This window comes from Anolis sagrei, chromosome 10, assembly GCF_037176765.1.
Source record: "Anolis sagrei isolate rAnoSag1 chromosome 10, rAnoSag1.mat, whole genome shotgun sequence".
Lineage (NCBI taxonomy): Eukaryota > Metazoa > Chordata > Lepidosauria > Squamata > Dactyloidae > Anolis > Anolis sagrei.
The window spans coordinates 10,713,735-10,739,838 of NC_090030.1; the positions used below are offsets into that span (position 1 = coordinate 10,713,735).

Here is a 26,104-nt window from a genome sequence, read left to right on the forward strand (position 1 = left end):
ATTTAACTTTTTTTTCTGGCTGCCAGGGGAGCTGCTGCTTTTCATCATCCATTAACGACACCGATGAAGTTCTTCCGCATTCCACATTCCCCGGAGTCTTTTTTCTTTATGGCCTCATAAATGTTAAATTTAGCCTCCCACACAAGGTGGTACCTTATTTTCCTACTTGACAGATGCAACTGTCTTTCGGGTTGCAAAGGTCGACAACGGGCTACACAATGGCTGGACACCCACTCCAGCCCGGGCTGGCTTCGAACTCATGACCTTTTGGTCAGAGTGATCTTAATGCAGCTGACACTCAGCCAGCTGCGCCACAATCCCGGTATGCCCAAATTTGAATACTGGCGGGATTGATTTTGTCATTTGGGAGTTGTAGTTGCTGGGATTTATAGTTCACCTACAATCAAAGAGTATTCTGACCTCCACCAACATTGGAATTGAACCAAACTTGGCACACAGAACTCCCATGGCCAACAGAAAATACTGGAAGGGTTTGGTGGACATTGACCTTAGGTGAATTGTAGTTCACGTACATCCAGAGAGTACTGTGGACTCAAACAATTATGGATCTGGACCAAACTAGTCACGAATGCTCAATATGCCCAAATGTGAAAACTGGTGGAGTTTGGGGAAAATAGCCCTTGACATTTGGGAGTTGTAGTTGTTGGGATATATAGACTACGAGCATGACTATGAATTTGACTGGATTGACGATTTGGCGTAGGAAACTGTAATGATGTAATGATGATGTTTTTATTGTACTGTGTTGTACTATTTTAATATGTAATGATGTGTACCTGTTGTTCTTTTATATGATTGTACTTTATATATGCTTTATATATGCTGAGTCCCTCGTCGAGGTTGAGAAGGCCGGTATAGAAAACCTCTAAATAAAATAAATTGTTCACCTACAATCAAAGAGCAATCTGAACCCCACCAACGATAGAATTGGGCCAAACTTCCCACACAAAATCCCCATGACCAACAGAAAATACTGTGTTTTCCGATGGTTTTGAGCGACCCCCCCGCCAACACCCCCTTGCGAACACCCAGGGTTCCCGACCCCCAGATTGAGAACCACTGATTTAGACCAATCTCAAAAGGCTGTGTGGTGGGATAAAGAGAATCATGCTCTACAAGAAAGAGGGGGAAATTAGCTGACCGTTTCTGCCTCGGACTGAAGAGCCTGGCTTGAGAACATTAGGACCAAGAAGATCAGGTGTCACCTACCTATGGAGGTGAACATTCCCTTGTCTAAAGCCACGTTGCTGGACTGGAAGCCCACCGGCCCTGGAGAGAAAAGGTCAATTACTTATCTCAAACTATAAATGGGATGGATCTTTGTATAAAAGGACTATGATCTCAATTAATGGTGCAAATATGAGTGTAGTCTGAAGAAGAAAACACTGATCACAAAGAAAGAGATTCTACCTAAACATCAGGAAGGACTTTGCAAAGATTAGAGAGGTTTGATAGCGGGATGGGCTTCCTCAGACTGGGTTAGACACTCCTTCACTCCAGGGCAGAGAGTTCCACTGCTGAACAGCTCTCACAGTTAGGAAATTCTTCCTAATGTTCAGGCGGAATCTCCTTGCCTGTAGTTTGAAGCCATTTTCTGCGTCCTAGTCTCTAGGGCAGCAGGAAACAAGCTTGCTCCCTCCTCCCTATGACTTCCTCTCACATCTTTATACATGGCCCTCCAACATGTCTCTTCTCAGCTTTCTCTTCTGCAGGCGAAACATGCCCAGCTCTTTAGCCGCTCCTCATAGGGCTTGTTCTCCAGATCCTTGATCCTTTGAATCACCCTCCTCTGGACACATTCCAGCTTGTCAACATCTCCCTTCAATTGCAATGCCCAGAATTGGACACAGTGTGATTCCAGGTGTGGTCTGACCAAGGCAGAATAGAGGGATGGCATGACTTCCATGCATCTAAACCAGGGATCCTCAAACTTTTAAAACAGAGGTCACAGTCCCGCAAACTGTTGGAGGAGAGGATTATAATTTGAAAAAAATGAATGAATTCCTATGCACACTGCACATAGCTTATTGGTAGTGCAAAAACACTTAAAACAATACAATAATTAAAATGAAGAACAATTTTAACAAATATAAACTTATTAGTATTTCAATGGGTAGTGTGGGCCTGCTTTTGGATGATGAGATAGGATTGTTGCCGTTGGATTGACCCTGAGTGAGGGCCGGGTAAATGATTTTGGAGGGCTGCATCCGTCCCACGGGCCTTAGTTTGAGGACCCCTGATCTAGACACTAGACTCCTATTGATGCAGGGTGAAATCCCATTGGTTTTCTGAGCTGACGTCTGGTGGTACAGTGGGTTAAAGCGCTGAGCTGCTGAACTTGCTGACCTAAAGGTCGCAGGTTCGGATCTGGGGAGCGGCATGAGCTCCCACTGTTAGCCCCAGCTTCTGCCAACCTAGCAGTTCGAAAACATGCAAATGTGAGTAGATCAATAGGTACTGTTCTGGCTGACCACATGGCCTTGGAGGTGTCTATGGACAACGCTGGTTCTTTGGCTTAAAAGTGGAGATGAGCACCAACCTCCAGAGTCGGACATGACTGGACTTAATGTCAGGGGAAAACCTTTACCTTTTACTATGACGTACTGCTGTTCAGGCTTAGTTCTGTATTTTGACCATTTTCACTATTTGGCACTACTCTGATCCCTAACCCAATACTTGGGGGTGCATGTAATTGTGTTTTTCTCCATGGCAGGGGGTTGGACTAGATGGCCTTTAGGGGTACTTGGTGACAGTATCATTTTGTGATTCTGAGCTCGACGCCACCTATGTCTCTGGTTTAGAAGGGCAGCACAATTCATCTTTTGTTGTCCCCAAGAATTCTCACGTTGGTTGTTGAAGAGCATCATAGATGCAGTCCATCATGCCACTTACATTCGTGAACAGATAGGAAATTGCCGATGCCGTGACCAGTGCCGTGACCGTAATTGAGTCCAACTTCCCAGAGGGGCCGACGTGCCAGGACCTCCACCATTCTGCCTGAAAAGCAAAAGGCAACTTGTGCTGAACAGCAATGGAGAGAGATTCACATACATTATTGTCCCTCATCCCATCCTTTCTAGAAACCCATTCTACGAGGGTTGAATGAAAAGTAATGCCTCCACCTTCGTTACTTGGGTTTGGATGGGAATATTTTAATAAATCAATCACAGAAATAATCCTTAGAATGTGCTCTTTAACTACCATGATTCACTTTTCCACATAATCACCAGACAATTGGATACATTTCTGCCAATGATGAACAAGTTTTCTGAAGCCGTCACGGAAGAAGTCGACACTCTGCTTCTGCAACCCATCATGCACAGATCTTCCAAGAGCCAAGCAAAGCAATAATGTGACCCACACGTTCCTGTGAAATGCCGATTATGCTTGAAATTTGTCTCTGAGTGATACGACGATTGTCCTGAATCAATCTGTCAACCTTTTGTTTGTGAAACTCAGTGATTGATGCCACAGGACATCCAACTGTTTGTTTGTCATGCAAGTCAGATGTTCTCACCTCAACATCTTTAAAATTACTCGCCCAACAATGCACAGTACTCACATCAACACAATCGCCATAAACAGCTTGCATTCTCTGATGAATCTGCTTCGGGGTGACATCTTCTGCTGTCAAGAATTAAATGACTGCATGTTGCTTAAGTTGCATTGACCGACCGTCTGCGCATGTTTCCATACTTCGCACTTTAACAACACAACCGTTCAATACTAAGGCTTCCTGCCAAAATGGAACCGCAGAGGAAAGTCTACTGAACAAGCCAGTACCTGCTGCATACCAGTACTGCCATCTGTTGAGTAGTTATGAAGGTGGAGGCATTACTTTTCATTCAATCCTCGTACCATTTTCCTCCCTTGGTTGCTATACACTAGTCATGGGCAAACTTGGGCCCTCCAGGTGTTTTGGACTTCAACTCCCACAATTCCTAGGCTGTTAGGAATTGTGGGAGTTGAAGTCCAAAACACCTGGAGGGCCCAAGTTTGCCCATGCCTGGTCTACACAGAGAGAAATCCTCACCTGATGTCTTGGGTGGGAAGACGAGCCTCGACAGGTCAATGTTTCCCATTAGCACCCGTGTATACGCTTCCTAAGATGTGGAAGAAAAAAAGAAGGACTGTGGGAATGTTAAAAAGATGAGCCAAATTCATAGAACCGTAGATCTGATGCTTTCTCAGAGTCTATCCACCCCAATCCTGTATTTGATGCAGGGAATCCAGAGCTGGAGAATCCCAAAGACAGACAACAACATGCATCCCAAGAAGAGAGCAGTTGGGTGAGAAGATATTGTCACAAAGCAGTGGATTTGGATGACTTAGGTACATGAACCAAACTATATGCAACACAGCTGGGCTGGCGAGGATGTGGTCCTCCAGATGTTGTTGAATCCTCTCTGAAATCTAGTTGCAGACCCATATAAGAAGCTCACCAGAGTGGAAATCATCTATTGGACAGATGGCAAGCTATTTAACCTCAGCAGACTGAAAGCCAAAACCAAGGACATAACAACGTCTGTTATAGAACTCCAATATGCTGATGATAATGTAGTCTGTGCGCATTCAGAAAAAGACCTACAAGCCACTCTAAACACGTTTACAGAAGCATACAAGAAGCTTGACCTCTCACTGAACATTCGGAAAACCAAAAGGTTCTTCCAGCAGTCACCAGCCAATCCCTCTGCAAGGCCAGAAATACAGCTTAATGGTGTAACATTAGAAAGTGTTGATCATTTCAGCTCCCTTGGAAGCCCCTCCACAAAAGTCAACACGGACACTGGAATACAACACCGCCTGAGCTCTGCAAGTGCAACATTCTTCCAAATGAAGAAGAGAGTGTTTGAGGATCGGGACATCCGTAGGGAGACCAAGGTGCTTGTTTATAAAGCTATTGTCCTCCCAACCCTGTTCTACGCCTGCGAAACGTGGACTGTCTACAAACGTCACACTCAACTCCTGGAACGGTTCCAACAGCATTGCCTCCTAAAAATCCTGCAAATCTCTTGGGAAGACAAGCAGACAAATGTCAGCGTGCTGGAAGAAGCAAAGACCACCAGCATTGAAGTGATGGTCCTCTGCTATCAACTCCACTGGACTGGCCACGTTGTCTGAATGTCCGATCACCATCTCCAAAAGCCGTTGCTCTACTCCGAACTCAAGAATGGGAAATGGAATGTTGGTGGACAGGAAAAGAGATTTAAAGATGGGCTCAAAGCCAACCTTAGAAACTGTGGCATAGACACCTAGAACTGGGAAGCCCTGGCCCTTGAGTGTTCTAACTGGAGGTCAGCTGTGATGAGCAGTGCTGCAGAATTCGAAGAGGCGTGAATAGAGGGTGAAAGGGAGAAACATGCCAAGAGGAAGGTGTGTCAAGCCAACCATGACTGGGTCTACCTTCCACCTGGAAACTGATGTCTTCACTGCAGGAGAACATGCAGATCAAGAATATTTATTTATTTATTTATTTACTCCATTTATATACTGCTTTTCTCAGCGCTTAGGCGACTCAAAGCGGTTAACAGCAGCAATTTCAATGCACACATTACAAAACCATTGGAACATTTAAAAACAATAGCATAACAACAATTAAACATCAATATGACAAATCATTCACGTCTTGTCAATAGAATCAGAATCCAATCTCATCATCCGTTATTCCGTGTTCCTGTAATCAATTACACTGCCTAATCAAATGCCTGTTCGAACAGCCAGGTCTTCACTTTCTTTCGAAATGCCAATAAGGAGGGGGCTGATCTGATATCTGTAGGAAGGGTGTTCCACAGCCGAGGGGCCACCACTGAGAAGGCCCTGTCTCTCATCCCCACCACGCGTGCTTGTGATGACGGTGGGACCGAGAGCAGGGCCTCCCCAGATGATCTTAATGTCCTAGCTGGTTCATAGGCATTTGGACAGGTAAGTCGGGCCAGAACCGTTTAGAGCTTTATAGGCTAATGTCAGCACTTTGAATTGTGTCCGGTAGCAAATTGGCAGCCAGTGGAGCTGGCGCAACAGAGGAGTTGTATGCTCCCTGAGTGCCGCTCCTGTTAGCAACCTGGCTGCCGAGTGTTGGACCATTTGAAGCTTCCGAACAGTCTTCAAAGGCAACCCCACGTAGAGAGCGTTGCAGTAGTCTATACAGGATGCAACCAGAGCGTGGACTACCATGGCCAAGTCAGACTTCCCAAGGTATGGGCGCAGCTAGCGCACAAGTTTTAACTGTGTGAATGCTTCCCTGGTCACCGCTGAAACCTGAGGTTCCAGGCTCAGTGATGAGTCCAGGATCACACCCAAGCTGCGAACCTGCATCTTCAGAATAGGGCTCCACAGCCACTTACAAAGGCACCACCAAGACACCAGACTTGGGGGACCATCATCTTTGGGCTACAAGAGATCGTCTAAGTAAGTAAGGTCCTCCTAATGTTGCTGAATTCTCCATTAAATCTAGTTGAGCGGGTTAAGCGGGTAGTGAAATAAAGAAGGGCAAAACTGCTCAAAGCAACCCAGGGACAATAAAGCAGCTGGGAGGTCAGCATGCAGGGCTTGCTCCAAAGTCCCCAGGTGTGCTTTCCCAGCAGATGTTGGAAGAAGCCTTACCTTCTGCAAAGCTGTGGGCTCCCCCCACTGGACAGTTCGGGTTATGTCTGTGGTTCCATCTCTGCCGGAGAAAGAGAAGCACAAATAAAGGTGTGCAAGGCCAAGCGGGCACATTCAGTGCCACCCGACACCTGGCAGATCCTTTAAGGACAGCAGACTTCCCTGAAGACATCGCCTACAAGGACCAGTCTCACTCGTATGTCTGCTTTAGTAAGCAATGTATCTTAGAATGTGAGTTGTTGTGAGTTTTCCGGGCTGTCTGGCCATGTTCCAGAAGCATTCTCTCCTGACATTTCACCCACATCTATGGCAGGCATCCTCAGAAGTTGTGAGGTCTGTGGGAAACTAGGCAAGTGATGTTTATATACCGCATCTGTAATTGTGATTGGACAATGATGTGATTGGACAATGTTTTTAATAGGTAATGTTCATGTTTTTACTGATTTTGTTATAGTTTTATTATTCAATTGTTTTATTGCATTGATATTGTATTTTATGGTCTTGGCAGCAACTGCGGGCTGAGAGGGACGGTATATAAATATAGTAAATAAATAAATATCTGTGGATAATGTCCAGGGTGGGAGAAAGAACTCTTTGTCTGTTAGAGGCAAGTGTGAATGATGCAATTGGCCACCTTGATTAGCATTTAATGGTCTTGCAGTTTCAAAGCCTGGCTGCTTCCTGCCGGGGGGAATCTTTTGAAGCGGCAAGGCCATTAAATACTAATCTAAGTGGTCAAACCTTTGGAGATTAATCTATAGTACAATAACAGCTTCAAAATATGTGAAATTGATCTTTGGAATTGTCCCAGATTATGGTTGAGGGTGGCATTATTTTAATAGTGAATGCAATGCATTATATGTTTTGATGTGCATGTAATTTTAATTTTAATGTTTAACTTAAGTGTATTCTAATTGTTTGTTGTCCAAAGGCATTGAATAGTTGTCTATATGTAAAGCTGCCTTAGGTACCCTTCGGGGTAGAGGAAGGTGGGATACAAATAGTGTAAACAAACAAACAAACAAATAAATTGCAACATTCATGATTGACTCAAGCAGTCAAGATTTCTTTCTATCACTCTGGACATTATTCCACAGACATATAAACCTCACTTGCTTAGTTTCCAACAGATCCCTCAACCTCTGAGGATGCCTGCCATAGATGTGGGTGAAATGTCAGGAGAGAATGCTTCTGGAACATGGCCCAGAAAACTCACAGCAACCTAGTGATTCCGGCCATGAAAGCCTTTGACAACACATATCTAAGAATGCATTTGCACTATAGAATTGATGTGGTTTGACATCACTTTAACTGCCCTGGATTAATGGTACGGAATCCAGGGAGCTGTAGTTTGGTGTAACACCAGCACTTCTGCCACAGGGAAAGAGAGAGATAGCAGACTCTTCATACGCACAAATATTGGCCTCCAGAGTCCAACAAGTACATTTCATCCACAGTCAGCTTTCGGCTGGTTGTGTTGGATGGGCTGAAAGAAGAAAAGAAAGAAAATTTGCTTTGAGGAACTGGATTGGTAGTTGGTTCTTCTCAGCTTGCATTTAATGGCTAGCAATTATAGTTCACCCAGAAGGGGGGGGGGGGGGGGAAAGAATAAGACAAGGCAATTATAACATGATATTATAATTATAACCTCCACTCCCTTCCCAAGACTGTTGCAACCCTCATCTAATGACCAATCAAGACCAAACTTGGCACACAGAGCCCCCTTGACCCACCCTACATCCCGGTGCTGCTTGAAGGAGGACGGACGACGGATGATGGGACTTGCAGTACCTTCACTCACTTCCTGAAACCACAGTGACACTCATCCAAATACCAATAAAGACCAAAGTTGGCACAGAGAGCCCCCATGGCCAACTCAGCATTCTGGTGAGGTTTGGGGGAGAACAGACTATGGATGATGGGACTTCCACTCACTTCCCAAGATTTCTGCAACATTCATCTAATGACCAATCAAGACCAAAATTGGCACACAGAGCCCCCATGACCCACTTTCCATCCTGGAGCAGTTTGGAGGAGGATGGACCACAGATGATGGGACTCACAGTACCTTCACTAACTTCCTGAGGCCACTGCGAGCCATATAAATAACTGATAAAGACCAACCTTGATACACAATTCCTTTCTCAAATAACCCGGGCAGCGGCGGGTCCCCAGGCTAGTAATAAATATATGGCAGTCCTTAATTAGTACAAGTTTGGACAATCTGTTTGGGAGTTGTTTCTATTTCTAGGAAAATGGGAAAAGTGTAAGAAACACCCTGATTGTCAAATATTCCCAAATATCTGTCTTTATACTGAATACCTGTAATGAGCCAAAGCTGCATTCAAACCACTGGCGGAGATAGTTTCAAAACTCGGCCCTTGGCAGAAGAGTTCTTCCCTGTGAAGGAAACAGAAAGCTGTCTCTTGGTTGCTCTCTCCATTACTCTCTTCGAGGTAAGAGGCAGTAGCTTCTTCCAGTGAGATTATATTGTGGTGGAGCTGACCTTCTCACGTACTCCATGGCCAGTCACTTACCCAGTTCCCAAATCCAGGCTCAGACTGACCTTCGTAACTGGTCCACAAAATTTGCGCCGGAGATTTCGTCCACGGAGCCAGAGGGAATGGTCTTCTCCAGCCAGACCAAGTACCGGATTACCGCAACAGCATCTCGAACCTGTGAGAGAAACCAAAGCAACGAGGGCAAGATGCTTCAGCTATGTATCTCTGTGCCGTTGTGTGAAAAAGATCAGATGAATATGGAAGCCCTCTCACCTCCGAAGACCTTTTTATTTCAGGGCATGGAAGCCTGTTCGTCTTCAGATCTAGCTGGATTGCATCTCCCATCAGTGCCAGCCAATGGCCAGAAATGATAGAAGTTGTAGTCCAATAATATCTGGAAGGTTGCAGGCTTCCAACACTTTTTTGTGTTGCTGTCCCTTCTGGACCTAAACTCTCAGTCCAGAGGGGTCATTCTCCATTTGGTGGTTTTACATACGTGGGCAGCCCGCATCAGTTCCTGCTCCTTGGAGTTCTTGCTTGCCTTGGCGATCATGACAGGAGAATAATTTTCTTCGATGCGCTTTTCCTGTGAGAAAGGAAAGGCATAGTAGTGTCCACAAGCCTTTCCCAGGCCTCTCGAGGGATGCACCTGTGTGCCTCCCCTGCAACAGCCCAGCTGCGGCCCAACCTTGGCCATCAGTCACACAGCACTTGACACGGTTCCTCTCTTGTTTTGATGCTTCCTGTAAGTGGTAGTTCCCACAAACCTGGTACTGGATAAATTGTAAAGTTAGAATCACAAAATGGTAGAACTGGAAGAGAACATTTGGGAGTTGTCCAAACCTCTGCCATACAGCAAAACACTATCAAAGTTTCAGTGTTGGTTGATTCACCCTTAAAAACATGGGTTGGGGTCCTCACAGGAATTGTGGACAATGGTGTAATGCTGGTGCTCATCCTGCCAGTCAGAAGCAGCACAACCAGTACTGCAATCTCCCTCTGCTTTTGCCAATAGAGAGCACATAAAACCACATATAGGTTGTAATGACATCACAATGAAATATAAAATGCAGATTTGATAAATTTGGATTGAATATGTGTGGGTATGAATAGATTGTATGAAAGGTGAGGCCTAATTTGGCTGAAGACACCATTCTAAATCATTTAGTACCAGCTTGCTGGACTGTAATTAAAGGTTGCTAATGAGAACTGAAATGGTTGACCTGCCATAGTAAACTGTGATAAGAACTGTGTCAATTATAAGAGAAATGTTTACATCTGTTTACATCTGTTGTCAACACTTGCTGACCAGAAACCGGATTAACTCTAAAGGAAATTACCTTTGTTTACATTAGTCAAAGACAATGCTCTTTCAAGTCAAATCCAGAACACAACGGTTCATTACCTGAAGACAGACATCTATGTTGGGAGGTGAAGACCCAAGATCATTTCAAACAAGGCAATTATTTACAACATCAGCAGAAATATTCCTATATAAGACTCTATCTAATAATTCTCAAGTGTGACAGACAGCGGAGCTGTTCACCCGCTGCTCCATGGAAAGGACAGATATGGTGTATGGAGATCTGCTACGGGGAAATCAGGATTCTGGACACTTGCTCCTTTTCTCAAGGGAAGAAGAAGGGGTGCGATTTTGGAGTTTTGGATTTTGTGCAGGGAAGTCAGGTTCTGCTGTAGGGAAAATACAGATCTAATCCTTGGCATTATTCTTAGGGAACGGATGCATTTTGGCATTTTAGAAGCATTTTGGCATTTTGGAAGTTTTGGAACTATGCGTTGGCACATTTGCAAGGAAGCACTCTGCCCTAAGAGATGTTCTTTGCTAAGAGACAGCAGGAGAATTGTGATGTATGCATGAGGATAACTGCATGAATATTTGTGGTGTGAGTAAAAAATTAATTCCCCTTTGTTTGGTTGTTTATTAGCCAATGTAACTGTAAGTTATTTGTGAATCCAATGTAGTTACATAGAATCTGTATGTCTGTATGTCCAATGTCATTCTTTGTGCAAAAGTTCTGTAATCTGATGCCCTTTCTCTTACTGGAAAATTGCAATAAAAAGAACCTGTGCTTTAAAGTTATTGGAAAAGTCATTCATAACAATTATTCATATCAACACAGTTTCTCACTTGACTGGGAACAGGTCTTTGATAAAACTAAGCTGTTTGAATGAAGCCACACCAACATACTTTACATTGCAACATGGGCAGTTTGCAAGAGTGAGAAGGTTGGGAATAGCAAATTTCATACTCAGCCTCGGTAATCAAAGCACCTTGGTGCTCAACTTGTGAGCTCTGAACCAGTCATATTTATTTATTTACTGTATTTGTATACCGCCTTTCTCAGCCCGTAGGCGACTCAAGGCGGTTAACAGGGTAAAATTCAATGCTTACAATATCATAAATACAATTATAAACATAACATATAATAAAAACTAAACACATCAATAAAATATAAATTCATAGTGTCTCCTTGTTAAAAACGTTGTCCGGTCTCATTGTTGTCATTCCATTTTCCTATGTCAGTTATTCTGCATTTGAAAACACTTGTTCAAAAAGCCACGTCTTGACTTTTTTCCAGAACGTTTAAAGGGAGGTGGCCAATCTAATATCTATAGAGAGGGCATTCCATAGCCAAGGGGCCACCACCAAGAAGGCCCTGTCTCTCATCTCCACCAAACATACTTGTGACAAAGGCGATAACGAGAAAAGGGCCTCCACAGACGATCTTAAGGTCCTAGATGGTTCATAAGGGGAGATGCGTTCGGACATGTAAGTTGGGCCAGAACCATTTAGGGCTTTATAGGCTAAAGCCAGCACTTTGAATTGTGCCCAGTAGCAGACTGGCAGCCAATGGAGCTGGCGCAACAGAGAAGTTGTATGCTCCCTGAGCGCCACTCCTGTTAGCAATCTGGCTGCCATTCATTGGACCGTTTGAAGCTTCCGGACAGTCTTCAAAGGCAACCCCATGTAGAGAGCATTGCAGTAGTCTATACGGGATGTAACCAGATATGTATTCCATATCCCTTGTCTCTCTCTGGGCAGCGGTGAACCCAGGTGGAAAGGGCCAATGCATTGGAGGTTGGGACAGTGGAAAAGAACTAACGAGGGGCTGGATGGGGACTTTCAGTCCTTAGAGGCATCTTGCTCAAATGCCAACCTGGAAGCAATAAAGTTGGGCTTCCTATCTGGCTCTTCACTGTGATGACACAGCCTTGTGTCTTTCCTGTTGCCTTTCATCTCATTCCCAAAGAGGTCCCTTCCTTCTCCATCTGTTATCTGTGCATCTTTTGTTGCATGGTGGAACCCAGCCATGTTTAATAGCCCAGGGAACTTGTTGTGCTTATCTCAGATGAGACACGTGCATCTGAGTTGTGGCGAGTGGGGAAAATGTGTAACTTGCCAATGCAATATATCTTGCTCTTGATCTTTTGGGTCTGCACCCTTAGCCCACTCGCTATTGGAACATGCTCCCCTCTCCAGCCGTTTTCAGCTCCAGGACTGAACAAGATTCCTCCCCCTTGCTCTTGCCTCTCATTTCTTACCGGAGGGATTTCTCTGTAGAGAGCCAAAGTGGTGTATTCGGTCCCGATCCAGATGTGAACGCCATCCTGCTGAACATACTTCCTCAGGCTCTCACTCATAGCCTCATAGTCTTCTACCATCACACAGAGAAGCCCTGGACACCCAGCAACCAATGCCTGGGATGCATCCCCACTTAGCCGACTCCGATTCACAAACAGGCTGAAGGCAAATCAAAGGAAGTCAGAAAGACCCTTGCAAAACAGGGGAAAACACAATTACTGTATATACTCGAGTATAAGCCTAGTTTTGCAGCTCCTTTTTTAGGCTGAAAAAGCTCCTCTCGGCTTATACTTGAGTCAAAGTTATTTATTATTTTAGACTGTGATTACCCTGATTAGTATTATTTTATTACATTTATTATTTTACTCTATTATTGGTATTATTACATTTACATTATTTTACTATCATTTATTTCACTCTATTCATTATTATTACATTTATTATTTTAATGTATTGTCGAAGGCTTTCATGGCCGGAATCACTGGGTTGTAGGGTTTTTTTTCGGGTTATAAGGCCATGGTCTAGAGGCATTTTCTCCTGACATTTCACCTGCATCTATGGCAAGCATCCTCAGAGGTAGTGAAGTCTGTTGGAACTAGGAAAATGGGTTTATATATCTGTGGACAGTGGGACAAAGGACTCTTGTCTGCTGGAGCTAGGTGTAAATGTTTCAACTGACCAGAACATGGCCATATAGCCTGGAAAAACCTACAACAACCCAACTGCCAAATAGATTGTCTAAACTTGTACTTATTGAGAACTGCCATTTATTTATGATTTATTTATTTATTTACGACATTTATATGCCGTCCTTCTCACCCCAAAGGGGACTCAGAGCAGCTTACAAGATATATGTATGTACATATTGGTCATGTCAAGAGCGACTTGAGAAATTGCAAGGTGCTTCTGGTGTGAGAGAACTGACCGTCTGCAAGAATGTTGCTCAGGGGACGCCTGGATGTTTTGATGTTTTACCATCCTTGTGGGAGGCTTCTCTCATGTCCCCATAGGGGCAGCTGGAGCTGACAGAGGGAGCTCATCCACACTCTCCCCAGATTTGAACCTCTGAACTGTCGGTCTTCAGTCCTGCCAGCACAAGGGTTTAACTCATTGTGCCACTTAAGGAAGGGGTATAAAATAGGACTGGGGCTTCAAGGTGGGAAAGGGAATGAGATGCTGAAGGTATTGCAATGGAAAAGTGGAAGGGAGTGGTATGGGGATGTCCTAGGCCACAAACTTGCAAATAATGGAAATCCATGAAGATAAAACCCACAAATGAGGAAGGGCCAACTGTACTCCGCTCTCATGCCTCTTCTAAAGAACTTGAGAGAGTGAACTTCGTTGAGCTTTTCCTCACAACAACCCTATAAGGTAAGCTAATGTAACCTGAATCTGGCACTTCTTCCCAGCTTTCTCTCATCTTGCATCCTCAACATGTGCTGAGCCAATGGGAGTTCAAGCCAAACACATCTGAAGGGTGACAAGTTGGGGAAAGTTTCTTTATCAACTACTATATCACGTTGAATCTAGAATAGAGCGATCTTGGGAAAAAGTACTTCTTTCGAACTACAACCTCCATAATTCCCCAACTGGCATGACACTTCCTATACTGCCTCGTGGATTCTGAAAGTTATAGTCCAAAAATGAAAATTTCCCAAGCTGTGGCTGTCGCATGGACTTCTTTGGGATGTGGGAGGCATTTATTTCAGGCATTGCTGTCACTTTTCCTAGAGAGACCCCAAAATGACAAACTTGTGTCTCACTTGTTCTATAAATAAATGTTCTGCTTGTTTGCCGGCCACTGTGTCATGTGCAAATAGCTGCATGGATGTTCAACACATTTGGAGAGCATGTCTGAATTGAAATAGAGTCTATTTCAGTGTTTCTCAACCTTCCTTATGCTGCACCCCCTTCATGTTGTGCAGACCCCCAACCATAAAATTATTTTCGTTGCTACTTCATAACTGTAATTTTGCTACTGTTATGATTTGCAATGCATATATCTGATATGTAGGATGTATTTTCATTCACTGGACCAAATTTGGTACATATACCCAATATGCCCAAATTTGAATACTGGTGGGGTTGGGAGGGGATTGAGTGTGTCATTTGGGAGTTGTAGTTGCTGGGATTTATAGTTCACCTACAATCAAAGAGCATTCTGAACTCCACTAACAATGGAATTGAACCAAATTTGGCACACAGAACTCCCATGACCAACAGAAAACACTGGAAGGGTTTGGTGGGCATTGGCCTTGAATTTTGGAGTTGTAGTTCACCTACACCCGGAGAGCACTGTGGACTCAAACAATAATAGATCTGGACCAAACTTGGCATGGATACTCAATATGCTCAAATGTGGATACTGGTGGAGTTTGGGGAAAATAGACCTTGACATTTGGGAGCTGTAGTTGCTGGGATTTATAGTTCATCTACAACCAAAGAGCATTGTGAACCCCACCAACAATAGAATTGGGCCAAACTTCCCACACAGATCCCCCATGACCAACAGAAACTACTGTCCTTTACGATGGTCGTTGGTGACCCGTCTGACACCCCATTGCAATCCCCCCAGGGGTCCCGACCCTCAGGTTGAGAAACACTGGTCTATTTGGATGATAGGAAACTCATTTTGGAGTCTCCTAGCAAGGAACCACTGTGTCATTCAGACAGAGTAGAGTGGTACATCATTTGAAAGACTTGGATGAGTTGAGTTCATAGGAAGTAAGAAACATAAACAAAATAAACAAAATAAAGTTTCTCTCTGCCACTTTGTCACAACCAGACTCTTGCTTGGTGTGGTGTGGGGAGGTCAAGTACCTGATATTCGTCTTGGTGAGAAGCGTGTAAGCGTAGAAGACGGGTGTGTAAGGGATGTCATCTCCTCGGAGATTGAAGAGCCCTGTGGTGGAAAGGCAGCTGTTTCTTACCCCTTCCTTTGTGGTGCCAGGACAGCCCTTTGGTTGTTGAAAGGAAGGCAGAACACAAGCAACGAGGTTGTTATAAACATTTGGGGCAGACGGGGACAGGGAAAAGGATCCTAAGACAGACAACAAAGGAGGAAGCCACTGGGATCCACAAGAGATCAATTTGTGCAGAACAGAAAGAGATGAAGACAATGAGATGAAAACTAGGACATCCTGCTGCATCACACTGTTGGCTTGTGTTCAACTTGTTGTCCACGAAGACTCCAAGATCTTTTTCACATGGAGTGTTGTTGAGTCAGGCAGTATGCAAACATACAGAATGGGTGACACCTGGCTAGACAACAGTCCATGTGAAAAAGATCTTGGAGTCTTCATGGACAACAAGTTGAGCATGTGCCAACAATGTGATGCAGCAGCTTAAAAAGCCAATGGGATTTTGGGATGTATCAAAAGGGGTATAGTGTCTAGATCAATGATTCTCAACCTGTGGGTCCCCAGATGTTATGGCCTTTAACTCCCAACTGGCTGGAATTTCTGGGAGTTGTAGGCCAAAACACCTGGAGATCCACAGGTTGAGAACTACTGGTCTAGATGGAAGGAAGTCATGGTGTCTCTCTATTCAGCTTTGGTTAGGCCTCACCTGGTATACTCTGTCCAATTCTGGGACCACAGTTCAAAAGAGATATTGACAAGCTGGAAGGTGTCCAGAGGAAGAGGGCAACTAAAGGATCAAAAGTCTGGAGACCATGAAAAATCCCTATGAGGATCGTCTTGAAGAACTGGGTATGTTTAGCTTGCAGAAGAGAAAGTTGAGAGGAGACATGATAGTATAAATATGTGAAAGGGTATCATACATGTTTGAAACTGCCCTGTGTCCCTTCGGGGAGATAAATAGATCATCATCATCATCCACAGCATCATCATCAGGAAGAGGGACCAGCAAACTTGTTTTCTGTTGTTGTGGAAACGAGGACTCAGAGCAATAGGTTCAAATGACAGGAAAGGAGATTCCACCTGAACATTAGGAAGAACTTTCTGACCATAAGAAGAGCTGTTCAGCAGTGGAACTCTCTGCCTCGGAGTCCAGTGGAAGCTCCTTCCTTGGAAGCTGTTAAACACAGGCAGGATGGCCATCTGTTGTGGTTACTTTAATTATATTTTTGCTACATGGCAGGGGGTTGGACTAGATGGCCCATGGGGTCCCTTCCAACTATATTATTCTATACTTTCATATTTTTAAAGATATAAAGCCGGGAGGGGACACATGGAGAACTAGAGGGGCTTTTTTTGGCAGCAGACTAGTTTAAGGGTAGGGGTGTATGGTTAATGTGGTACCTATTGCTTTATCTTCTATTAGAAGGAAATGCACGCTGTTGGGAGGAACAACAGTGGGTTCCAGGACTGTCCCACAGCATATGCATCTCAGGTGGCTTCCTCATTGGGCTTAGTGGCTGGCCACAGCATAGCATTTCTTGTGACCATCTTAAGCTATTTTTATACCCTGTGGCCTAGAACTATCCGCAGTCCCTGGCTGTGGTCTCAGACAGAGGGCTGTCCTACCCAAACCCTACATCACCAGCCTGTTAATGTGGATTTAGCTAACCATAAATTGCATCTTGGTTGGCGCTCATTTCCAAGAGCTGAGAATTGGGTTAACCTGTGCATTACAAAGTGTGATGCAGCCAATTCCTCTCCTATTGAAAACTCCATGGTGGCAGAGATAGAAGGACAAGAGACAAGAGTGTGGGTGAGAAGGACGGAGAGATATGCATTGACACCGAGGAGAAGCTTACAAGCCGTTTCCTCAAGACCGGAGAGCAGAACTGCAGTGGGCCTCCTATTGTGATTCTCCATCTGTGTCCGGATATGAGACACCTTCTCCTGCCAGGTACTCCCTGAAGAAAAGAGAGGCAAGAAGGAAGAGATAGAGTTATAAAAGGACAGGTGAATATAATGATAGGCTGAACCCATTTATGACTGTGCGGTCAAGAACCTGATTTACTACTGCTTCGACATGTTGTTGACCGCTCTGAGTCGCCTCTGGGCTGAGAGAGGCAGTATATAAATATAGTAAATAAATAAATAAATAGTTACATTCAGCCCAGAATTTTGGAAGGAACTACTTTCCAATAGATTGACTTGTTACTGATTCTTTTCTTCCAATGGCTGAGTCACAGCTATATTGTGATTATAATGCAATACTGGGCAACATCCCTCCTTTCGTGGTGTAATACTGTAACTGGTAAGGGATGTTTTGGAAGATGTTTCTGATCTTATTGAAACTTCCCAGGTGCAGGTGGAGGAGGCGAGCTCTCAGGCTGCCGATTCTCAGCTTGCCGATTCACAGGCTAATGAGCTATCTGACCTTGAAGGCTCTGCAGATTTAGATAGGAAGGACGGCTTGCAATTCAGGGTTTGCCACAGTGTGAGGCTTGCTAACAAGAGAGAGGTTAGAGGTCAAAGGAATGCGTTCATGCTGGGAAGGTCTATTAAATGAGCTGTTTGAAGTTAACTCTTTGTCAGTGCAACTTCTGCAAACACCCTGGTAACTTCTCTGGATTGCCTTGGCTTTTGGGCAATGCTCTTGGCTTCTTGGGGCTTTGTCTTGTTCTTGGCTCCTTGGGACTCTGTCATGCTGCCATGGATTCTTGTTTGATCAATGCCTTTGGATTATGCTTCATGCTGTTTGCCAATGAACTTTGGAAACTTTGCCTTTGCATTTAAGACTCTGCTTTTGCCATTGAACTTTTGAAACTTTACTTTTATGTTAAAGACTTTGCTTTTTCTTCAATAAACTACAAAACCTTCAGCTTTGGTGTAGTGTAGTGTTCTGAGCAAGGTGAAAATATCCTGAGTTGCGACAATATGTTTCAGTCTCAATATAAAAATCTAAATATGTATGTTTGTTTATTTTATGCATACCAGCTTATGGAATTGGTGTTATGTGGGTTTGCATTTTGAATGGGCATTTATTAGTAAAAGTCATTATCTCTCAGGTACGGACCACATCTGGCTGGTTGACGTTTCCATGGCAACCCTCCAGTGTCTTCATGGGGTAACAGCTGTCCATTTCCCATGACCCTTTAGTGACCTCTTGGAGTAACAGATATCTCCTGTGACCCCTTAGTGACCTCTTGAAGTAACATCTGGCTTTTCCCATGACCCTACAATGACCTCTTAGAATAACACCTGGCTTTTCCCGTGACCCCCTAGTGACCTCTTGGAGTAACACCTGACTTTTCCCATGACTCCCTAGAGACCTCTTGGAGTAACACCTGGCTTTTCCCGTGACCCTTTAGTGACCTCTTGGAGTAAAAGATATCTCTTTCCCATGACCCCTTAGTGACCTCTTGGAGTAACACCTGGCTTTTCCCATGACCCTTCAATAACCTCTTAGAGTAACACCTGGCTTTTCCTGTGACTCCCTAGTGACCTCTTGGAGTAACACCTGGCTTTTCCCATGACTCTTTAGTGACCTCTTGGAGTAACAGATATCTCCCGCAATATTACCCGCGACCCCTTAGTGACCTCTTGGAGTAACACCTGGCTTTTCCCATACCCTCCAGTGACCTTCTGGAGTAACAGATATCTCTTTCCTTCTACCCTTCAATGACCTCTTGGAGCAATCAAGATCTCTTTCCCATGACCCTTTTGTGACCTCTTGGAGTAACACCTGGCTTTTCCCATGACCCTTTAGTGATCTCTTGGAGTAAGAGATATATCTTTCCCACGACCCCTTAGTGACTTCTTGGAGTAACACTTGGCTTTTCCCATGACCCTCCAGTGACCTTCTGGAGTAACAGATATCTCTTTCCTTCTACCCTTCAATGACCTCTTGGAGTAATCAATATCTCTTTCCCATGACCCTTTAGTGACCTCTTGGAGTAACACCTGGCTTTTCCCATGACCCTTTAGTGACCTTCTGGAGTAACAGATATCTCTTTCCTGTGACCCTGTAGTGACCCTTGGAGTAACACAGTAACTCCCATGATCCTTGATCATGGCCTTTAAGCCCCCCATATTTTAAGGTGGGCCAAGAAGGGTGGTTGTGCTACATTTGGTCCAGATCCATTGTCCGTGGGTTTCTCACGATTTCCTGAATGTAGGTGGATTAGAACCCCTATAATCCTTTATCAATCTCCCCAAATCCCACCAGCATTTTAAGTTGGTTATGATGAGTACACGTGCCAGGTTTGTTTCAGATCCATTGTTGGTGGATTCACACGGATCTTTTGATGTGGCTGTACTACAACAACCATCATTCTCTATCATCTCTACAACCATAAAACCAGCAATTATTTAGACTAACAACAAGTAATTATATATTTTAGTCTGGAGACAATACCTGCAACCAATAACATTTGAAAAGCATCTTTTCCTCTTGTGATACATTCTTCTCAAGCATAACATCATAAACTCTGGCAAACAATTCCTAATTGTGGGAGTTGGAGTCCAAAATACTGAAGGGTCCAAGTTTGCCCATGCCTGATTTGGATCATAGCATCCTCCACTATCTCCATGTGTCAAAAAGAAGGCAGAATGCCAACTTTATTTTTGAGTTTAAGAACATACCAATGAAGTTGTCTGGGAGCTGGTAGATGGTGTTGGTGGGTGGAGGCGGCCTCTGTGACCCCCAGACAGGGTCCACGAGATTGTCATCTATGGCAACAAGGGTCCGATCTGAGCCCTCCAGGGCTTGGAGGTAGCTGTCCCAATCATCTGAGAAAAGAGCACATCAAGGACATAGGTACACAGAATCTAACCAATCTGCCCATGAATTTAGATCTGTTTTCCTTGGACAGGAGCCATTGAAGTAGAGCAGAATTTTTCAACCTGGGGGTCGAAACCCCTGGGAGGGTTGCGAAAGGGTGTCAGAGGGGTCCCCAAAGACAATCAGAAAACACAGTATTTTCTGTTGGTCATGGAGGTTCTGTGTGGGAAGCTTGGCCCAATTCTCTCATTGGTGGGGTTCAGAATTCTCTTTGATTGTTAGCGAACCATACATCCCAGCAACTACAGCTCCCAAATGTCAAAGTCTATATTCCCCAAACTCCACCAGTATCCATATTTGGGCATATTGAGTATCTGTGCCAAGTTTGGTCCAGATCTACCACTGTTTGAGTCCACAGTGCTCTCTGGATATGGGTGAACTACAACTCCAGAATTCAAGGTCAATGCCCAACAAACCCTTCCAGTATTTTCTGTTGATCATGGGAATTCTGCATGCCAAGTCTGGTTCTGAAAAGGTCTTTGAGTGAAATTAGCAATAGCTAAGCAAGGGGCTTTGAGTGAAATTAGCAGTAGGCTAAAGCCTTTAGTAAAGAAACATAAGAAATTTACCCCCTCGCTGTAGAAAAGGAGCAGCATGGAGGAAAATGTTTTAAAAACAAGAGGTGACATGTAGAGGTCATACAAAGTTCGAGCTTACATAGGAAGTTGGTTTGTGGTTAAGCACAAAGTCTGCAGGTACACGAAGGTACTTTCCATCAGAAGGTCAAGGGAGGGGGGCTGGAAAGAGAGTACTTTCCATGATCAAAAAACCCCTTGTATTACCTGAGTATAGAGGATTGCAAAAAGCAGAGGAGGGGCGCGGCAGTCTGTGAAAGCACTTGCAGAAGTGCTGTCTGTTCACCTCATGCTGATCAGCTTGAATAAACGGTGTCTTACATGAGCCTATTGGATTCTGTGGATTTCTGTTTGATTCCATTGTTGGTGGAGTTCAAAATGCTCTTTGATTGTAGGTGAACTATAAACCCCAGCAACTACAACTCCCAAATGACAAAATCAACCCCCCTCCCCAAACCCCACCAGTATTCAAAACTGGGTCTATTGGGTATTTGTGCCAAATTTGGTCCAGTGAAATACATCCTGCATATCAGATATTTACATTACCATTCATGACAGTAGCAAAATGACAGTTATGAAGTCGCAATAAAAATAATGTTATGTTTGGGGGTCACCACAACATGAGGAACTGTATTAAGGGGTTGTGGCGTTAGGAAAGGTTGAGAACCACTGAAGTAGAGGACGACAAGAGCAGCCATCCTACTACTACAGTATGCCAAGTGTAGTAGAAGCTGACAACAGAAGGAAAGAGACCATGGGAGTATTTCAAGGTGAGGAAAGCCTTCTATTCATCACTGCCATCCCCTTGTGACCTGAACATAGCTTGGAATTGTTGTGATTTCAGCTACCACAAGATCCAGTGGGTATTTATGGGTCACATTTCTCAGAAATATAAGGACAGTATGACGAATGGCCATAGAAGTTGGAGGATTGTGCTCCAAAAAAGCAACTTTCCCAAATTCTGGATCTGAATATCCTCTGGTTTTTTGTCCTCATTTGATTCAGTTCTGAGGTACGTCTTACCAATGGAAAAGAGGTAAGGGTCCAGTCCAATTTTCCCCCCAGCAGGAACTTCCTTCAACATCCACTGCCCAATTGAGGAAATCCAAACTGCAAGAGAAAGAGGAAACCACCAGTGACTCCTTGCGTTTCTGTTTTTTTTCCCATGTCAGGAGCGATTTGAGAAACTGCAAGTCGCTTCTGGTGTGAGGGAATTGGCCGTCTGCAAGGACGTTGCCCAGGGGACATTGCCTGGATGTTTTTAATGTTCTACCATCCTTGTGAGAGGCTCCACATGAGGAGTTGGTTTAACCCATTGGGCCCACAGGAGCTCCGTCTTGGTAAACATTGAGCAATTGGATCACCGCAGCAGGAACTTGCGTTGATGAAGGGACCACAAATCCCTGGGAAAACATATGAAACCCAGGACCGTAGCAGACCTTGAAGTGTGAGCGCTCCTCATAAGAGCATTGTTGTGCATCTTCAAGCCTTTCATGACAAGCTTTGCTCATGGGAGGTTTGCCCTTGCCTTCCTTTGAGGCTGAGAGAGTATTACTTGCCCAAAGTTACCCATGGATTATTTCTAAATTTAGAGAGAAAGGTAGCTTCAGAACTTTGGGATCAATAGCAGCCCTTCGTACTCAATTTTCTACGGGATTCAATCAGCTATTTCCCATCTCCTTGTCAGCTGGTATATAGCCTTAGGGTAAGGAAACAGAAGATGATGGCAAGCAGAAAGGCTCAGACGATAGCCAACCTGATTTCTGCAATTCCCAGTTGCAGTCCATCTGGCGCTCAGCTTGGATCCAGTAGCGGCTGTCTGTGAAGAGGGCCGCCTTCTGCAAAGTGACCACCCCGGTCCCTAAAACAAGAAGGCAGGAAGATTAACTCTTATGGGAATCCATATCTAAAACCAGGGGGGTTGAAGCTATTGTGGAAACACATCTCTTCATGCAAAATTTAGATTTGTCCCCAATACTAAATTTTCCATGTTGGAAATCGCAACCTTCTATAAGCCTCCCATACTAGTTATCTGTTTATCATATGAAAGCATAACCTGGGGATCACAACCAGATACAGTGAAGACATCTGTGCTTTGCTATTCTGTTGCTGAGTAGTACACATGCCCAGTGTGGAACACATCTCACCACGCTAAAACAGTGGATGTGACTCTTAATGAGACATGCCGCGTTTTCATGGGGTGTCTGCGCCCTACACCACTGGAAAAATTACACTGTCTAGCCGGTATTGCACCATCTGACATCCGCAGGGAAGTAGCAACCAATAGTGAAAGGACCAAGCCAGTGATATCTCCGGCCCACCCCGTTTGGGTATCAGCCAGCATGTCAACGACTTAAATCAAGAAATAGTTTTCTAAGATCTATAGAGAAACTTGCTGGAACACCCCAGCAAGCAAGAGTCCAAAAGTGGCAGGCTAAAACCCAGAACCTTAATCCATGCCCGATACCAAATGAGAGACTCTCTCCTGGGCACACAGAAGACTGGGCGACTTGGAAGGCACTGAACAGACTGCGCTCTGGCACCACGAGATGCAGAGCCAACCTTAAGAAATGGGGCCACAAAGTGGAGTCCACGACATGCACGTGTGGAGAAGAGCAAAGCATAGACCACCTATTACAATGCAGCCTGAACCCTGCCACGTGCACAATGGAGGACCTTTTTATAGCAACACCAGAGTGGCAAGCTACTGGTCAAAGAACATTTAATAACATGCCAAGTTTGCAAATTTTTAAAAAATACAATACACTGTTTGGTTCACTCCTGACATGATAAATAAATAGTTATCTGTGGTGTATATGATTCAGATTGCTTACTATATTATATATGTGTGTATTGGTTTGCAGTTTTCCTTTAACTCTATGTTGTTTGAGGTTGTGGGAGGGACTGCAGACCATGTGACCAGATCTGAGACTATTCAGACTGAGACTCCATTTTAGAAGTCGGTGTATGTGTATTTGTGTGTGTATTTAGTATAGTGATTGGCTATGCATTAGACAGAGACACGACAACCCAAAAATGCCTTGGAGAACTTACTGTTTAAACTCTCAACCAATAAGAAATGCACCTGTATGCTGAATACATAAAGTTTGTAAGTAAATCAACTATGTTACTTTTAATGAAGACTATTTATTTTGTCTCTTGAGAGCATGATTTAAAACCAAATATATTTTATGGGAGAGCAGATGTTTTTTGGGCAACTGAAACAACCCTTCTGAAGATCTGCTACATGTATATTTTGTGCATTGGCATAAATCTTTGTTCTTAACAGTTCAAAGAGATAACGAGGTATATCAGTCTAACAACTGAGAAACCCAATTTGCCTTGCATGAATACTAGTAGATATATATACCACTAAAGAGAAGATTCACTCAGGAAGATCACACTTTACAAACAGTTGTGATTGTTCCAAATGGTGTGAATGCCAATTAATCTGCTGCAGAGAGTTCCACTGTTGAACAGCTCTTCTTATGGTCTGGAAGTTCTTCCTAATGTCCAGGTAGAATCTCCTTTCTTGGAAATTTGAAAATTGAATCGTAGTCTCCAGGGCAGTGGAAAGGATGCCTCTTCCTCTTCCTTATGGCATCCTTTCACATATTGAAACCTGGCTCTCATGTCTCCTCTCAACTCTCTTCTGCAGCTAAATAGACCCAACTCTTGAAGCCAATCCTGATAGGACATGATTTGCAGACAGTTGCAGTTTGGCACTTTACATAACATGTGCTCACATCAGCAAAAGAGCAAAAGATACAGCAGAAGCAAGCCACGGGGGATAAAATGTGCTTATCTAATCTTATCTAATATAATCTAATGTATATACCTATAATATTGAAAACTGCATACCAATATGTGGTCACACTCCCCTTGAAGGCACAGGTTCACAGCTTGGGAGTTCTCCTGGATTCAGCACTGAGCCTGGAACCCCAGGGAGCGTTCGCACAATTAACACTTGTGCGCCAGCTGTGCCCGTGCCTTGGGAAGTCAGACTTGGCCATGGTGGTCCACGCTCTCGTTATGTCTAGGATAGACTACTGCAACACACTCTACGTGGGGTTGCCTTTGAAGACTGCTCGGAAGCTTCAAATAGTCCAATGAGAGGCAGCCAGGTTAATAACTGGGGCAGCATACAGGGAACATACAACTCCCATGTTACACCAGCTCCACTGGCTGCCAGTTTGCTACTGGGCACAATTCAAAGTGCTGGTTTGGGCCTATAAAGCCCTAAACGGCCCTGGCCCAAATTACTTGTCTGAATGCATCTCCCCCTATGAACCATCATGGAGATTAAGATCCTCCAGAGAGGCCTTTCTTCTCGTCCCGCCATTGTCATAGGCACAATTGGTGGGGACGAGAGACAGGGCCTTCTTGGTGATTGCTCCCCAGCTATGGAACTCTCTTCCTGGTGAGATCAGCCCCCCCTCCCTCCTGTCCTTTAGAAGGATGGTCAAAACTTGGCTGTGGGATAAAACTTTCGGGACAGGGCAATAAAGCAGCAATAGGAAAGATGACCAGACTAATTAGATTTGACGTGGATGACTAGGATGGTTTTAAATGGTGTATTTTAATATTTTGATAAATGTTTTTTAATGTTTATGTATGTGTATGTGAATTTGTGTCCCGGCATTTAATGTTTGCCATATATATGCTGTGCTCCGCCCTGAGAAGGGTGGAATATAAATGTTTTACATAAATAAATAAATAAATAAATAATACAATATATTACTAATAATATAATGATATTATAATTATATATTTTATATTAAATATAATATTGCTAATAATGTTATAAAAAAGGTAAAGGTAGTCCCCTGACATTAAGTCCAGTCATGTCTGACTCTGGGGTGTGGTGCTCATCTCCATTTCTAAGCCGAAGAGCCAGCGTTGTCCGTAGACACCTCCAAGGTCATGTGGCCGGCATGACTGCATGGAGCGCCGTTACCTTCCCGCCGGAGCGGTACCTATTGATCTACTCACATTTGCATGTTTTCGAACTGCTAGGTTGGCAGAAGCTAGGGCTGACAGCGGAAGCTCACGCCGCTCCCCAGAATCGAACCTGCGACCTTTCGATCAACAAGCTCAGCAGC

The 26,104-nt window shown here is 44.1% G+C and overlaps 1 protein-coding gene across 1 annotated transcript in view; it reads right to left on the reverse strand.

Annotated features, from left to right (window-relative positions):
• The window catches only part of XPNPEP2 (X-prolyl aminopeptidase 2), a 41,279-nt gene that overhangs the window by 5,146 nt on the left and 10,029 nt on the right, over window positions 1–26,104 (reverse strand). Inside the window, exons 5-18 of the mRNA XM_060756328.2 lie at window positions 22,759–22,863; window positions 22,026–22,112; window positions 20,229–20,375; window positions 17,450–17,551; window positions 15,550–15,631; window positions 12,690–12,888; window positions 9,622–9,711; window positions 9,191–9,300; window positions 8,947–9,024; window positions 8,039–8,110; window positions 6,625–6,685; window positions 4,055–4,124; window positions 2,914–3,018; window positions 1,231–1,290 (exon numbers count right to left, since the gene is read on the reverse strand). Of these exons, the coding sequence (XP_060612311.2) occupies window positions 1,231–1,290; window positions 2,914–3,018; window positions 4,055–4,124; window positions 6,625–6,685; window positions 8,039–8,110; window positions 8,947–9,024; window positions 9,191–9,300; window positions 9,622–9,711; window positions 12,690–12,888; window positions 15,550–15,631; window positions 17,450–17,551; window positions 20,229–20,375; window positions 22,026–22,112; window positions 22,759–22,863 (1,368 nt within the window). The remainder of the gene's footprint in view (window positions 1–1,230; window positions 1,291–2,913; window positions 3,019–4,054; window positions 4,125–6,624; window positions 6,686–8,038; window positions 8,111–8,946; window positions 9,025–9,190; window positions 9,301–9,621; window positions 9,712–12,689; window positions 12,889–15,549; window positions 15,632–17,449; window positions 17,552–20,228; window positions 20,376–22,025; window positions 22,113–22,758; window positions 22,864–26,104) is intronic.